Genomic DNA, 17,410 nt, shown 5'->3' on the forward strand with positions numbered 1-17,410 from the left:
AATATTTGTATCTTTAATTCTGATCATGATTTCTGGTTATGTTAGGCCAGCAGAGAAGGCCTTGCTGGCCCTGACGGCACACCACTGCGATAAAATGGTAATGGAACAGTACAAAGTCAGACACAATAAAGTAACTGGCATAGTCCCGACAACTCCCTTCTGACGTTGTGGCTTTTACAACCGCTTTGTGTCTTATTAAAGACATTAGTTCTGTGATCGTGAGATTAGGATCGGAGCTTTATTTAGAGGAGCCGACATGTGACCGCATACAACAGGCGACATGTCACATACGTCAACATGCTATTTATTCAGCCCTTAAATCCATTTGTCAGTGCATTATCCCGGCTTAGCGCATGAACACGGTTAACAACGGCAAATACCATGATGGCTTCTAATCCCGTTGAGAACCTCCCACCCTCCACCTCCATATTTCCCTCCCCCACTTTAAAGCATCCATCCAACCATTTGTATTTTTTTTTTTTTTTTGTCCTGTCCAGCTACTCAGGCAAATCATATAGTTGTTGTAGATGCCCATATTGGCTGTACACATTTACTTTACAAAAGAGAAGTGTGGGATACTTCTCTTGTTGCCTTATTTGTATTTGACTTTATTAAATGGATTTATAATATTATTTGGTGCAGCCGGGCCGGAGCAGGAGGGGATAGAAAGAGAAAAAAAGGAAGACAGAGGGGGAAATTGTGGGGACAAGAGGGGGATAAGACTGAGAGACAACAACAATAGCAAACACAACAACAACAACAACAATAGAACAACATCAGCAAATAGGATATGTACAAATATGATAGTAAAAGTGATAGCAAAGAAGCAGTTTGTGAAATAAATAATAATACAGAAATGACAATGAACATTATTACACTACAAATGAAGCAATACAAATACCAATACAAATAACAATAATTACCTCTATTATCAATAATAAAAAAAATTCAAGTGCAACTATACATGTACGTAATGATAACTTGAAATACAAAAGAAAGCAGATCAATGGAGGGGAAGGAAGAGAAGCCAACTATATGAACCTTGTAGATTGTTATAGTAACTCTGGTTAAGCTTTGTCAGTGTGCCATGTGTTACCCAGTTTCCCCTAGGGCAACAATGTTAATATATGTTTGATGAAACGTGATTATATGCATGAGTGTATGTATGTATGTATGTGTACATTATGTGTATATGTATATTTGTACAGTGAATGTATATGTACAGTATGTGTATATGTATGTTTGTACAGTGAATGTATATGTACAGAATGTGTATATGTATGTTTGTACAGTGAATGTATATGTACAGTATGTGTATATGTATGTTTGTACAGTGAATGTTAATGTACAGTATGTGTATATGTATGTTTGTACAGTGAATGTATATGTACAGTATGTGTATATGTATGTTTGTACAGTGAATGTATATGTACAGTATGTGTATATGTATGTTTGTACAGTGAATGTTAATGTACAGTATGTGTATATGTATGTTTGTACAGTGAATGTATATGTACAGTATGTGTATATGTATGTTTGTAAAGTGAATGTATATGTACAGTATGTGTATATGTATGTTTGTACAGTGAATGTATATGTACAGTATGTGTATATGTATGTTTCTACAGTGAATGTATATGTACATGTATGTGTATATGTATGTTTGTACAGTGAATGTATATGTACAGTATGTGTATATGTATGTTTGTACAGTGAATGTATATGTACATGTATGTGTATATGTATGTTTGTACAGTGAATGTATATGTACAGTATGTGTATATGTATATTTGTACAGTGAATGTATATGTACATGTATGTGTATATGTATGTTTGTACAGTGAATGTATATGTACAGTATGTGTATATGTATGTTTGTACAGTGATTGTATATGTACAGTATGTGTATATGTGTGTTTGTACAGTGAATGTATATGTACATGTATGTGTATAGGTATGTTTGTACAGTGAATGTATATGTATGTGTATATGTATGTTAGTACAGTGAATGTGCGTGTGGATGTACGAACTTTGAGTATGTAGGTATGTACTGTATTTGTGTATGTATGTGGGAGCGGATGTATGTATATATGTATGAATAACTGTGTATGTGAGTATATATGTGTATTTGTATGTACAATATATTTGACATCCAAACATTTTCTATACCTCTCATCCTGTCCAGGGTCATGCCAGGGGCCAGTCACATGCTCGTTTTTAGAGTGACAAGGAATCGATCCTATTCCAGCTGTGTGAACGACGAGGTAATCTCTGGCCAGGCTCATTTTGATCTACAAGTGCTTGACTGTTTTTTTCAGCTCCTCGTTCCCAAAACAGCTGCCACCTTCCTTCCCGGCACAATCACACACTGTAGCCCAGCACCCCCTCCCTCTGAATTAGTCGTGATTAATGTGTGTGCCGTCTTAATTAAATAACACCGTCTAATTAGGGCCTGATTTTGGCTGGTAATGACGTCGTAAAATGGGAGGAAAGGGAACGCGCTGCCTAACGGAACGTTTGTGAGCCCATCACACTCCCCGGAGGCGGTCACACTGGCCTGGTTTCACACACAAACGCAGTCCCTGCACGCCCCAAACCAGCCGCCTCCTAATTTGACAGTCGCATTAAAATGCAAATAGCCTTTGCGTGGATTACAGCTCTGAGGGAGCCATCACGGGCATGCCTTTGCCTGGTGATATGACATGAGGCAGGTAACAGGTTGATTGCTTTTGACCCATAGGTGGCTGTTAATAATGTCGGCTAACACGTTGTTGACGCGCCGTACACAGCCTGGAGAACTGTCGGTCGGAGTAATCCATCTTATTTGACAAATCATGAGTAAATACATAAAACGTCTTATTGTTGCTTTGCTACTCTCCTGAAGGGTGTCGTTTTAGTGCGCTTACTCTCGGATGGATCACAACCTGACAAGACAAAGTGGTTTGTCTCACAAACCCTTGAGAATGAACCGATAGAAACTGTTTGGAAAATGGCGAGGACTTCGGTCATTTAGGAGAAAAATGGAAAAAGAACCTTTGTATCTTTCAGTCCAGTTCTGATAAAACCGCTGTGACGGCAACACCCATCTTCAACTTTTAGCAGTGTTATTACTTGGTTACATGGCATGTTCTCACCCTTATTTCAAAGCTGCTCACACGGTCACTAAGGTGGGCACTATGTTTGACACATCAACTTAATGTGTATTATATTTATCCATGAGAGCATTGTTGTTGTACATTGTGAGGTGTGTCTGTTGTTTTTACAAATGATGACAGATGTGAACAAGAGCATGTATTGTCTTTGTGTGATGATGTAAATGAGGTGTGGTTGTATTGTATATTAAGTATGTGTCAATGAAAGGGCATTTTATGACTTTCCTTAATTTGATTACATGCTATAGTATGATTTTATTGTCATAATTTTATTGCATGATTTTTATATCCCTTTAATTCAGGTAGCCAGGGACTGCAGGTGGAAATGAGTTATTTAGCTATAATCTGGTACAGAACATATCTGTCTTTGAGTTTAATGTTTCTGTGCATTGTCCCTTCAAATAAAAACTAAACTAAACTAACCATGCTAAGTAGCTACAAATTTGACTTTGAAGATGCCAGAAATGTTGCCTTTGTGTCATCATATCTTGGATTTTGACAGCCAGAAAGGATCGAGATGGATACTTATCAAAAATGGGAGGAAGATTTTTGTTTGGCTGGACTTAAAATTCCTCGTCGGGATTTATATCAGTGGCGGGCCGTGCGTTTCCCACCTAGGCCTTTAGTGATATCCGAATTCAATGATTACCTCTCAAAATACAATCATTTATGTCACCACATGACCATTGCTGGAGAAATACTATACAAAAACACATTTACGCACTACTGGGCATTGAACAGTGTACAAAACGGGTTATTTTCTGGCGCATTTAAAAATCAATTAAAACGCATCAGCAATTAAAACATCCTATGTGGTACTGTCAAAATCAAAATTGCAAAAAAACATATTAAAGTGAAAAAATAAGATATTTGAACTCACTATTCGACGCCGTATAAGCCAGTGGTACCCCTCGTCGTCGGCTGATTCAAGTGGAAATGGCGAGCATTTCCCCATTTCATCGCCAGAACAGCGGAGCTAGCTTCCGGGGTTGGCCGGAAGATGTAGTTTCTCTTTAAATATCCTTCTTGAAAATGGCCTTGCATATATGCATCTGCCACCTAATCAATGTTTTGTTCTCCTTCTCTGCTATCTACGGCGCAACACTTCCCGCTTCCTGCTAAATTGAAACTTGTGATTGGATACTCACTTTGGAATGACAAGTGAGTATCCAATCACAGTCTCATTAACATCAGGCTACTTAGGTAGGCAACTGTCAACAACTTGTGATCTGGTTGGCTATCGCAACTGTCTCTCAACTCTGTGTTCTCAAATTCATCCGCTAACGGTCCTGATGAGTATCCAATCACAGGACGCGTAAATGTCACGTTCAACATGAGGCCAGCTAGAAGGCCTTACTGACAACAACTTGTGATCTGGTTGGCTATCGCAACTGTCTATCAACTGTATGTCCCCGATTGCTTATAGTACATGGACGCCCGCATTGTTGATTCTAAAGGCCTCTGGCAGATTTGGTACAGCATGGCAACATAAGCTAGCTGAATTCTGATGGGATACAAACTAAAACTTAAAACAACAGCACTGGAAGGAGCATAATATGACATGAAGAGAATATGAATACTTTTAGATATTTAGGGAAAGTGAATTAAAAAATAATTTTATCTTTAATTATGATCATGATTTCTGGTTATGTTAGGCCAGCAAAGAAGGCCTTGCTGGCCTTGATGCCACACCACTGATTTATATATATACTAACACTGAATTAGAGGATGAAGTTGACCCAAATATTCCACATTAGCAGGTTGTGTGTGTAAGGGAATGTCACCATACTTGCCAACCCTCCCGAATTTTCCGGGAGACTCCCGAATTTCTCCCGATATCCAGCTGGACAACAATATTGGGGGCGTGCCTTAAAGGCCTTTAGCGTCCTCGCTCACCTGAAAAGGAGATCCATAAAGTAGGCAAGCACGGAGCTATTTCTCAGCGTGTGTTTATTCCAGCCGGCACGTTAATACACTGACACACAACATCCGGATTCCCATCATGCATTGCTTCAAAACTACGGCAAGTAGTAATGTCCAAAATTTCCAGCCGGACAAACAATATTGGGGGCGTGCCTTAAAGGCACTGCCTTTAGCGTCCTCTCACCTGAAAAGGATTATATATGTCTCCGTTATCCATAGGTTTATCTATAACCCATAAAACGGTGGCCGAATGGATATAGTCACTCATGAACGGTCAGAGAAGCACAAGGCGGCGGCAACGCAGTATTATGAGCCACCTTGCTAAATGGAGACCCGAGGGTGTAACATATGCCGAGACAAAGATGGCTATGCTGATAGCTGCAAGCAACATCCCGTTCTCATTTGCGGATGTTTTCAACAAATCCGTGAAGGATATGTTCCCGGATTCAGAGATCGCTTGCCAGTACTCAAATGGCAGAACAAAGGCTTCGGAGGTCTCAAGGTTGGCAAGTATGAATGTCACAATTCTGTTATTTTATTTTATAGTGGTATTTGTATTCTGTGTGTTTACACATGTTGTGGGATCCTGAATTGCTTGGTTCTGTGTGGAAGGCAGAGGTGGATCACTGCTGGTTCTGCTGTTCAGCTTGGATGCGCAATTTTATATGCGACCATTGTGAGAAATAAACGTTTTTATTTGGTTTTTTTTACAATCTTCCAGTCACTTTCCCCCTTGCCTAGCGACAGCCTATGTCTCCTCAGAGGTCGCAAATTGGTCCACTCAGTTTTATGTGGCCTGATGAATTTTCAACAGAGCACACCTGTATAAACTGAAAACCACCTCTGCACCAACTGTCAGGGCCAGGCAAATTCTCGCATATTAATGAGAAAAGAGCACAGGTGGCGTGCAGCCCGAGGTCACGCGAGCGTGCTCCCACGGTTACCTTGAGCGAGGTGCGAGACGTGGGCATTATGTGGTTGGCAGTTGCGACATCCCCCCTGGCCCCCTGCAGTGCGCCATCCTGGCTCTGCCAGTGATCCCCTGCCAAAAAAAGAAGTCATCCTTTCCTTTCAAAGCCCTCACTGCAGCTTGTTCATGGCGTACAAATGCAGAGGAACACCGTCTCCCGCAGCGGGGGCCGCCGGCAGCCACAAAAGGGATGTTGAACTTTTTCTTTGTGCTACGGCGGCCTCGCTGCCGGCTCAGGGAGTGGTTGGGGAGGTGGGGGTGATGCAAATAAGGTTTGGCTGCAGATCAAAAGGACTTCCACTTCTAGTCATCCTCCTCTCTATGTTTCCATCATCTTTTTTTCAGTCCCTCCGCGGAATTTGTGCCACCGCGGGTGTGCGCTCATCTTCTGACGGTGTCCTGGCAAGGCGTGAACGCCGCTCTTACACGTCCGTGTGCAACGGAGAAGAGAATGCTAATGGTTCTTGGCAGGGCAATGGTCCCCAGCTAACACACTGCTGGTGTGGAGAAAAACACAGTTGCAGATGTCTTTACCACAGTACCCCCTGCTGGTGGAGGTAGAGCTTCACAGCATTCCATAAGTGATGAGGGGTGTGTTTGAGTGTTGTATTGGCCAGATTCATAGGCTATTTTAGTACCGGATTTGGGTTTTTGTAACTGGAGATCAGGAGTGGGTTTGAGTCTTCATGTCTCTTAATTGATTTACACTGCTGTTCCGTGCCTATGAATGCACCTACCCGTACAATTACTTGTATCAATCTGTTTATATTTAATGAACACCTGAAACTACCTAAACATACCATACCATACCATACCATACCAACTTTATTTATGAAGCCCTTTAAAAACAACCACAGTTGAAAAACAAAGGGCTGTACACCACAAAGAAATACAGGCAAAGGACAGACTAAAATATAACATTTAAAATACAGGTAAAATACACACACACTATATATATATATATATTTACATACACTTGTAAAGAACATAATGTCATGGCTGTCTTGAGTTTCCAATCATTTCTACAACTCTTATTTTTTGTGATAGAGCAGTGTTTCCCATAAACTGCCAAGATACCTGTGGCGGTGGGGGCGGGGCTATGGGCGTGGTCACCATGACATCATCGAGTAATTTGCATAATTTACTACAATGATATGATTTTCTCTAAAAAGGCTCAAAAAATGTATACTTACCAGTGTTGGGTTAGTTACTGAAAACCAGTAACTAGTTACAGTTACTAGTTACTTTATTTCAAAAGTAACTCAGTTACTAACTCAGTTACTTACGCCAAAAAGTAATGCGTTACTGTGAAAAGTAACTATTTAGTTACTTCTTTTTTTCTTCTTTTTTTTTAAAGCTCCCATTAATGCCCTTTTAGCCTTCATTTCAGTACTGTTATTGCACTGCAGAATAATACAATCTGACATGCATTTGCATCACTGAACTCTGCTAAGCAATGTGCTCTACATACAACACACAAAAACAAAGATATGTTTTAAAGGGCCAACTTATTTCAGGCCAGAACAAATTGACAAAACTATTTTAAATAGCTGCAACATAACATACATAAGTAACAAACAGCATAATAACAACATAGCTGAAAGAGCACTTCAATAAACTCTTTGAAACAGTCAGCGCTGTGAATGCTGACGTTTTTATCAGTGGTCCTCTACCCCCAATCAGGAGAGGAGCTGAGAGATTCAGTAGACTTTACTCGCTGAATGAGTGGCTATCAAGTGCACTTCTTGCTCGTTCAATGCATTTTATTGACAATTTTAGCTTTTTCTGGGACCGCAGGCATCTTTTTAAGGCAGACGGACTTTGCCTGAATAAGATGGGAGTAAAGCTATTCATGAACAACATGTTTCACTTCCTGCATCTTGTATCTATCATCACTGCCAAGGACAAGAGACAAGAGGAGCCACCGAGGAAGGAAGACACAACACAGCCTATCAGGAACGTCGAAGGAGGACCGCCACTGCAAAAGGAGAACGTCGACCATGAGATACACCAGAGCAAAGAGGAGAGGTGTCTATCCTCCTCTACCGCCCCTCCCTCCATTCTGAATGCATGTGAAGATCCCTCCCCCACATCCCCCAAGCCATCCACGTCTCCATCTTTCTCCCTCCCTCAAGTAGACCTTTCTCCCCCCTTCTCCCCCTTGGAGTTCCGGGAGCTACCCCCACTCACGCCCCACCCTACTCAGATTTTTACCCCCCTAGATCATCGCTCACCTCCACCACCCCCTCCACGAAGGCGTGCTCCACAACCCCCCAGCCATACTTCACCTTTCTCACGCCAACCCCTTACACGCCCTCAACGTCCACCTTCAGTAGTTCGTCCCAGCTCTGACGCTGCTCACTCCCCCTCCCCCTTACGGCAAACCCCGCCTCGCCCTGACAGCAGTCCTGAATATTTCTGATACAGAAAAGGGTTCAGCAGTAGACCACATTATCAGCTGGGCCCAAGGTTGCCTACATCAAATCATGGCACCTTCTACATCCCTGTTGTGACTACCAAGAGAGTAAACATTGGGAAACTTAGCCACCCTGCTAACCTAAACAATCTCATTCCTATTATCTCCAAATCAAAGCCAACATCGAAGCCTGTCAATAACACCATCAGGATGGGTCTGCTCAATGTCAGGTCTCTGAATAGCAAATCATTTTTAGTCAATGATTTTATTAGCACTTCTAAACTTGACTTTATGTTTTTAACTGAAACATGGCTGGAACAAAATAACAGTGCAAGCATTCTGATCGAGACAGCACCCCCCAACTATAACTTCATTGATATATGTAGATCGGGGAAAAGAGGTGGAGGGGTTGCTGCTATATTTAAAAACATGTTTCAGGGGAAACAGATGTCACTCGGTGAGTTTACATCATTTGAATACCTGTGTGCTGTGTTGAAATGCTCTCCCAAAATTCTCTTGTTAATTATCTACAGGCCACCTAAATATTCTGCAAATTTTTTTGATGATTTTACTGAACTATTGTCTAGCATCTCCACTGACTTTGACTGCCTGGTTATAACTGGTGATTTTAATTTTCATATTGACGATTTAAATGACAAGGGCGCAAAAGAACTTTTTACTATTTTAGACACATTTGAACTGTCTCAACATGTGAAAGAGGCTACACATTATAAGGGACACACCCTGGACCTGATTATCACAAAAGGTCTCAATGTTTCTGATGTTCTTGTGATTGATCCTTCATTGTCTGATCATTTCTGTGTTTTCTTTAATATTTCTGTAATTCCGGACACACAAACAGAATCAAAGAATGTCAAAAAGCGGTACATAAATGAACATGCTAATGTCCTCTTTAAAAACGCCATCTCCTCACTACCACCTCTAAACCCATGTCATGCTGATGATCTTGTAAGCAACTTTAATTCCAAAATTGTGAATATCATAGATATCATTGCACCTGTTACAGTTAAAACGATTTCTGGCAAGCAAAAGGCACCCTGGAGAAAATCTGCTGCTGTAACAGCCCAGAGAAGAGAGTGCAGGAAGGCTGAACGAATCTGGCGGAATACAAAACTTCATATTCACCATGACATCTATAAAGAGAGCCTCCAGGCCTACAATTTAGTCTTAAAAAGTGCTAGAGAAACATTCTTCTCCAATATCATAAACAGCAACACAAATAAGGCCAAAACCCTATTCACAATCGTTGACAGACTGACTAAACCCCCAACACAAATACCAGCCGAACTCCATTCCACGCAGAAATGCAATGACTTTGCATTCTTTTATACTGATAAAATTGAAGGCATCAGACGCACCATCAATATCCCAAGTAAAAAAGTTGGATCACCACCCCATTTAGGCAAAAGTAACACAGCAATGATGGCAAGCTTTAATGCCATAGACTCTAAAACTCTAGTGGAAACGGTGACAGCTCTAAAGTCATCCACCTGCTGCCTTGATGTTTTACCTACCAACTTCTTTAAGAATGTTTTTGACTGCCTATCAACAGACATCTTGCAAATAGTTAATAATTCTATTAAATCGGGCAATTTCCCGAAGGCTTTCAAAACTGCAGTCATTAAACCTCTTCTAAAAAAGCAGAGCCTAGATGCCTCTGTTATCAACAACTACAGACCAATTTCAAATCTACCATTCATAAGTAAAATAATTGAGAAAGTTGTCCTCCAACAACTAAATCACTTCTTGGCTTCTACTGGCTGCCACAACAACTTCCAGTCAGGATTTCGACCTCTTCATAGCACAGAGACGGCCCTTCTTAAAGTTATAAATGACATCCGTCTAAACACAGACTCTGGCAAAACTTCAGTATTAATGCTTTTGGACCTCAGTGCTGCATTTGACACTGTCGACCACTCAATACTTTTGGACAGGTTGGAAAACTGGGTGGGGATCTCAGGCACAGTTTTAAGCTGGTTCAAGTCATATCTACAAGATAGGAACTATTTTGTTTCCATTGGTGACTTTGTATCAGAACCAACCAACGTAACGTGTGGAGTCCCCCAAGGTTCAATCTTGGGGCCGACTTTATTTAACATCTATATGCTCCCACTAGGACAAATCATGCAAAATAATAACATTGACCATCATTGCTATGCCGATGACACCCAAATCTATGTAGCGCTATCACCAAATGACTATCGCCCCATAGATCTTCTGTGCCAGTGCATTGAGCAAGTCAAACACTGGATGTGCCAAAATTTCCTACAACTAAATGAAGATAAAACTGAGATAATTGTTTTTGGTGCTAAAAAAGAAAGGTTTAAAGTCATCCAACACCTTCAATCACTGTCCCTGAAAACCTCAAATAAAGCCAGAAATCTTGGGGTTATTTTAGATTCTGATTTACATTTCGACAGTCACATCAAATCAGTAACAAAATCGGCCTACTATCACCTCAAAAATGTAAAAAGACTTAGAGGGCTCATGTCAGCTCAAGACTTAGAAAAACTTGTACATGCCTTTATTACCAGTAGGCTAGACTATTGTAATGGTCTCCTTGCAGGTCTTCCCAAAAAAACTGTCAGGCAGCTACAGCTTGTTCAGAACGCTGCTGCTAGAGTTCTAACAAAGACCAAAAAATGTGAGCACATTACACCAATTCTTAAATCCTTACATTGGCTCCCTGTACATCAGAGAATAGATTTCAAAATCCTCCTGCTCACATATAAATCACTACATGGTCTAGGGCCCAAGTATATCACTGATATGCTCCCACTATATACGCCCTCTAGATCACTAAGATCTTCTGAGACCAATCTGTTAGCGGTTCCAAGAGTAAACTCAAATCAAGGGAGATCATCATTCAGTCACTATGCAACACATAGCTGGAATAAACTTCCTGAAGATGTCAGACTCTCCCCAACTCTCACTACTTTTAAAACTACACTGAAGACTTTTATGTTCACCTTAGCTTTCAGCTAAATCTTTTAATCTTTTAACTTTTAACGTCTGCACTGTTTTTATTTTTATTGTCTGCATTTTAATTTTGCTTTTATTTTCTTTCATTTCACTTTGTTGTCTGTGAAGCACTTTGAGTCTGCCTTGTGTATGAAAAGCGCTATACAAATAAAGTTGCCTTGCCTTGCCTTGCCTAAACCAAATAAGTACTTTAACTTTACTTTTACATACCAAAGCCTAACCAGGCGTTTTTTTCTCTCAAGGAATTCTGAAATAAAATCATGTCTGAAGCCCAGAACACTCTACACATTTCCCCAGTTTTAGTTCAGTGATAAGGAGATATTGGCCTGGCCCACTAGGATCCCTCTTTATGTTTGTGAACTTTATATTCTATACATTTAGAGTGATGTGATAATCAAACACTCTAGAAGTCTAGAATGAAAGAGTATATAAGAGAATTGACAGAGTGTGTGTACTATAATTCATAATAACATTGATTTTGATTCAATATTATGTTTTGAGCAATGACAGTTTGAAAGAAAAAAAAACAGCTTTGTTTTATTAGTCAACATTGCAACTTTTTCTAAATTACATTTCACCTTTAAGCTTTTTTATTTCACTTTTGTTATGTTTTTGTTTATTTTAATAGTATTTTTAGAATGTGCTGTGGGCTTTTAAAACATTAGCTATGGGCCGCAAATGGCCTCCGTGGCACACTTTTGACACCCCTGCTATAGATAATAAAAAATGTAATCTGATAAATCTATCAATAAGGCGGTGAGCCTGGCGACGCATGCATGTTAACAACTCTCTCGCTCTCTCTGTCTCCGCCCCTCCCTCACGAATGCTGCTGCGTGCACCCCTCCCCTCCCTCCTTCCCACACTCAGACACACACCCAGCGCGGCTCCTCCGTGTGACACAAGAGATTCAGAAGGACGGCGCTGCAATAAAACACACTCAGATCTTCTGTTTCTAGCCGATACTACATAAAAAATAACGTAAAATAACGCAGTAACGCATCATGTAGTAACGGTAACTGAGTTACTGAATATAAAAAATAACGCGTTAGATTACTAGTTACCGCCGAAACTAACGGCGTTACAGTAACGCGTTACTTTGTAACGCGTTAGTCCCAACACTGATACTTACTAATTAATAATAACAGTTTTGTTTTAAACGTCCATCCATCCATCCATCCATCCATTTTACAATATAATTACAACACTTTATGTACATATTTATATACAGATTTGAACAATAAGTTATTCACTGAAATATATTTAATAATTGTGGTTATAACAAAAACAATATCTTATAAAATATAAAAGCTAAAATGTCTCTTAAAGCTCTGCCCCTTTAATTAGTGCATACTAAATAATTTAACTTTAGCCTACTACTACAACCATATTATTTACCAGCAACATAAAGTGAAACAGAGGCAGAGGTGTCCTGCCACAGTCAGTAACAAATATACAGAAAACAGTAGTGGTCAAATACAAATAAGGCAACAAGAGAAGTATCCTACACTTCTCTTTTGTAAAGTAAATCTGAACAGCCTATATGGGCATCTTCATCAACTATATCAGGGGTCACCAACGTGGTGCCCGCGGGCACCAGGTAGCCCGTAAGGACCAGATGAGTAGCCCGCTGGCCTGTTCTAAAAATAGCTCAAATAGCAGCACTTACCAGTGAGCTGCCTCTATTTTTTTAAATTGTATTTATTTACTAGCAAGCTGGTCTCGCTTTGCTCGACATTTTTAGTTCTAAGAGAGACAAAACTCAAATAGAATTTGAAAATCCAAGAAAATATTTTAAAGACTTGGTCTTCACTTGTTTAAATAAATTCATTATTTTTTTACTTTGCCTCTTATAACTTTCAGAAAGACAATTTTAGAGAAAAAATACAACCTTAAAAATTATTTTAGGATTTTTAAACACATATACCTTTTTACCTTTTAAATTCCTTCCTCTTCTTTCCTGACAATTTAAATCAATGTTCAAGAAAATTTATTTTTTATTGTAAAGAATAATAAATAAATTTGAATTTAATTCTTCATTTTAGCTTCTGTTTTTTCGACGAAGAATATTTGTGAAATATTTCTTTAAACTTATTATGATTAAAATTTTTAAAAAATTATTCTGGCAAATCTAGAAAATCTGTAGAATCAAATTTAAATCTTATTTCAAAGTCTTTTGAATTTCTTTGAAAAAATGTTGTTCTGGAAAACCTAGAAGAAATAATGATTTGTCTTTGTTAGAAATATAGCTTGGTCCAAATTGTTATATATTCTAACAAAGTGCAGATTGGATTTTAACCTATTTAAAACATGTAATCAAATTTCTAAAATTAATCTTAATCAGGAAAAATTACTAATGATGTTCCAAAAATTATTTTTTTAATTTTTTGAAAAGGATTCGAATTAGCTAGTTTTTGTCTTCTTTTTTTCGGTTGAATTTTGAATTTTAAAGAGTCGAAATTGAAGATAAACTATGTTTCAAAATGTAATTGTCATTTTTTTGTGTTTTCTCCTTTTTTAAACCATTCAATTAAGTGTAAATATCATTAATTATTAATACTAACATAGAGTTAAAGGTAAATTGAGCAAATTGGCTATTTCTGGCAATTTATTTAAGTGTGTATCAAACTGGTAGCCCTTCGCATTAATCAGTACCCAAGAAGTAGCTCTTGGTTTCAAAAAGGTTGGTGACCCCTGAACTATATGATTTGCCTGAGAAGCTGGACAGGACAACAACAACAAAAAAATATATATATTTTTTTTATTTGTGGCGGACGTAATTCTTTCGTGGTGGGCCGCCACAAATAAATGCATGTGTGGGAAACACTGTAGAGTGATTGGAGCACATACTTGTTGGTCACAAAAAACATTCATGAAGTTTGGTTCTTTTATGAATTTATTGTTGGTCTACTGAAAAAGTGAGCAAATGTGCTGGGTCAAAAGTATACATACAGCAATGTTAATATTTGCTTACATGTCCCTTGGCAAGTTTCACCGCAATAAGGCGCTTTTGGTAGCCATCCACAAGCTTCTGGCAAGCTTCTGGTTGAATTTTTGACCACTCCTCTTGACAAAATTGGTGCAGTTCAGCTAAATTTGTTGGTTTTCTGACATGGATTTGTTTCTTCAGCATTGTCCACACGTTTAAGTCAGGACTTTGGGAAAGCCATTCTAAAACCTTAATTCTAGCCATTTAGCCTTTACCACTTACGATGTGTGTTTGGGGTCATTGTCCTGTTGTAACACCCAACTGCGCCCAAGACCCAAACTCCGGGTTGATGATTTTAGCGTGTCCTGAAGAATTTGGAGGTAATCCTCCTTTTTCATTTTCCCATTTAAAGCACAAGTTCCATTGGCAGCAAAACAGGCGCAGAGCATAATACTACCACCACCATGCTTGACGGTAGGCTTGGTGCTCCTGGGATTAAAGGCCTCACTTTTTCTCCTCCAAACATATTGCTGGGTATTGTGGCCAACCAGCTCAATTTTTGTTTCATTTAACATCACATGGACAAAGATACGACCTTCTAGAGGAAAGTTCTGTGGTCAGTATGTATACTTTTGACCCAGCAGATTTGGTCACATTTTCAGTAGACCCATAATAAATTCATAAAAGAACCAAACTTCATGAATGTTTTTTGTGACCAACAAGTATGTGCTCCAATCACTCTATCACAAAAAATAAGAGTTGTAGAAATTATTGGAAACTAAAGACAGCCATGACATTATGTTCTTTACAAGTGTATGTAAACTTTTGACCACGCCTGTATATACATATATTACACATACACACACATATATATACAGTATATATATATACATATATATATATATATATGTATATACTGTATATATATACATTAGGTCAGGAAAAAACACAGAGGCTATATCATCCCTATAAGCCTGATTAAAATCCCCTGACGAGCAGGAAAACCTGTGAAACAGGCTTGTAGGGATGATATAGCCTCTGTGTTTTTTCCTGATCTAACGTATATCCCACTCTACCCCGGTATTGAGCACTGTATAACGGATAAACCACAGAAACCTCGACTATATATACATATATATATACATATATGCACATAGAAAAAACAAATACAAATTATCTTAAGAGCAATTTGTTAGATAAAAGGCAGTTAAATACCCAAAATGCAGGCAAAGAAAACACGGCGGTACAGAAAGAGAAACTGAAAACAGACAACTCGTGCTGTGCCATACTACAATATACAGCGGGGGTCAGCAACCCGCGGCTCTAGAGCCGCATCTTTAGCGCCGCCCTAGCGGCTCCCTGGACCTGTTTCAGAGATGTGTGAAAATGGAAAAAGATGAAGAAAAAAAAAAGTTTTTGTTTTAGTATATTTTCTGTAGGAGGACAAACATGACACAAACCTTCCTAATTGTTAGAAATCCCACAGTTTATGATATACATGCTACACTGATGAGAGTATTTGGCAAGCATTGTTTTGTCCTACTAATTTCAGCGATCCTTGAACTCATCGCAGTGTTTACATGTACAACTTTCTCTGATGCTGCCACAGAAAGACATGTTTTATGCCACTCCTTCTTTGTCTCATTTTGTCCACCAAACATTTTATGCTATGCGTGAATGCACAAAGGTGAGCTTTATTGATCTTAGTGATATGTTGGAGTGCTTATCAGGCATATTTGGTCAATCCACGACTGCAAGCTAATCGCTGCTAACATGCTATTTAGGCTAGCTGTATGTACATATTGCATCATTATGTCTCGTTTGTAGCTATATTTGAGCTAATTTAATTTCATTTACTTATGTCCTCTGTGTATGTAATTTATATTTGCATGTCTCATGACACATTATCTATATGTAATATTTGCTGCATTTCTGATAGTTTGTGTGCCATGTTGTTCCAGACCACAGCCAACGTTACCCAGCTCGCAAAGATTGTAATAAATCCATTAGAAGAAGACAGCCTGCTGTTTCCTTAAACTTGGACACACACATCTATACCTTTGGCCATTCTTAGCCAGTAATTTCCAGAAGTTATCTCACCCTGTGAGAAGCCTCTAATTTACTAATGATTTCCAATGTTGCAAAAATGTGTAGAATAAAAAATAAAATACACCATTTCTGTCAACAAAGATTTGTGTCAGCCTTTGATAGTAGGCTAATATAGACACCAACATGTGTTGCCTTCATTATAACACTTATATAAGACTAATTTTATTTTTTTTATTTTTTGGTCCAATATGGCCCTTTCAACATTTTGGGTTGCCGACCCCTGCTATACGGTATTGTAAATCAAATCAAATCAACTTTATTTATAAAGCACATTTAAAATTTACCACAGGGGTAGCCAAAGTGCTGTACAATGGACAGGTTAAAAGATAATACGAGAACCGAGCAAACACAACACAAACAGAACACGATAAAAAATAAATAAATCAAACATAAAAACAGGTTCACAGCAGGTGTATTATGGGGCGCCATTGCAGGATGGATATCACTCAGTGTTAAAAGCCATGGAATAAAAGTATGTTTTTAAGAGAGATTTAAAAACAGGAAGAGAGGAGGCTTGTCTAACACTCAGAGGTAGGTCGTTCCAGAGCTTGGGAGCAGCAGTGGCGAAAGCTCTGTCACCTCTAAGCTTCAGCCTTGTGTCAGGGACCGTCAGTAGCAGCTGATCGGCTGATCTTAGGGATCGGGTGGGGCAGTAAGGCTGAAGGAGGTCGGAGAGATATGTTGGCGCAAGGTTGTTTAGACATTTAAAAATAAATAAAAGGAGTTTAAAGTTGATTCGGTAACGCACAGGGAGCCAGTGAAGGGACGCTAATATAGGGGTGATGTGCTCACGTCTGCGGGTCTGTGTTAGCAGACGAGCAGCAGAGTTCCGCACGAGCTGCAGGCGGGCGAGGGAGGCCTGGCTAATGCCTACATACAGGGCATTGCAGTAGTCTAATTGAGTCGAAATA

General features: G+C 39.2%; 1 protein-coding gene and 1 long non-coding RNA gene across 6 annotated transcripts in view; one reads left to right on the forward strand and one right to left on the reverse strand.

Annotated features, from left to right (window-relative positions):
- LOC133641660 (uncharacterized) overlaps positions 1 to 17,410 on the forward strand; it is a 135,376-nt gene that overhangs the window by 94,685 nt on the left and 23,281 nt on the right. For all 3 annotated transcript variants that reach the window (XR_009824317.1, XR_009824316.1, XR_009824315.1), the window contains exon 3: positions 2,186 to 2,264. This is a non-coding gene — a long non-coding RNA (uncharacterized LOC133641660). The remainder of the gene's footprint in view (positions 1 to 2,185; positions 2,265 to 17,410) is intronic.
- The window catches only part of tmem117 (transmembrane protein 117), a 170,143-nt gene that overhangs the window by 87,273 nt on the left and 65,460 nt on the right, over positions 1 to 17,410 (reverse strand). The window contains exon 1 of one of the 3 annotated variants that reach the window (XM_062035546.1): positions 5,049 to 5,106. The exons of the other annotated variants lie outside the window; for them this stretch is intronic. Within the exon in view, the coding sequence (XP_061891530.1) occupies positions 5,049 to 5,065 (17 nt within the window). The 5' untranslated portion in view covers positions 5,066 to 5,106. Of the gene's footprint in view, positions 1 to 5,048; positions 5,107 to 17,410 lie in introns of those variants that run through there. 3 annotated transcript variants of the gene reach the window in all.

The sequence above is a fragment of the Entelurus aequoreus genome, linkage group LG24 (assembly GCF_033978785.1).
Source record: "Entelurus aequoreus isolate RoL-2023_Sb linkage group LG24, RoL_Eaeq_v1.1, whole genome shotgun sequence".
Classification (NCBI taxonomy): domain Eukaryota; kingdom Metazoa; phylum Chordata; class Actinopteri; order Syngnathiformes; family Syngnathidae; genus Entelurus; species Entelurus aequoreus.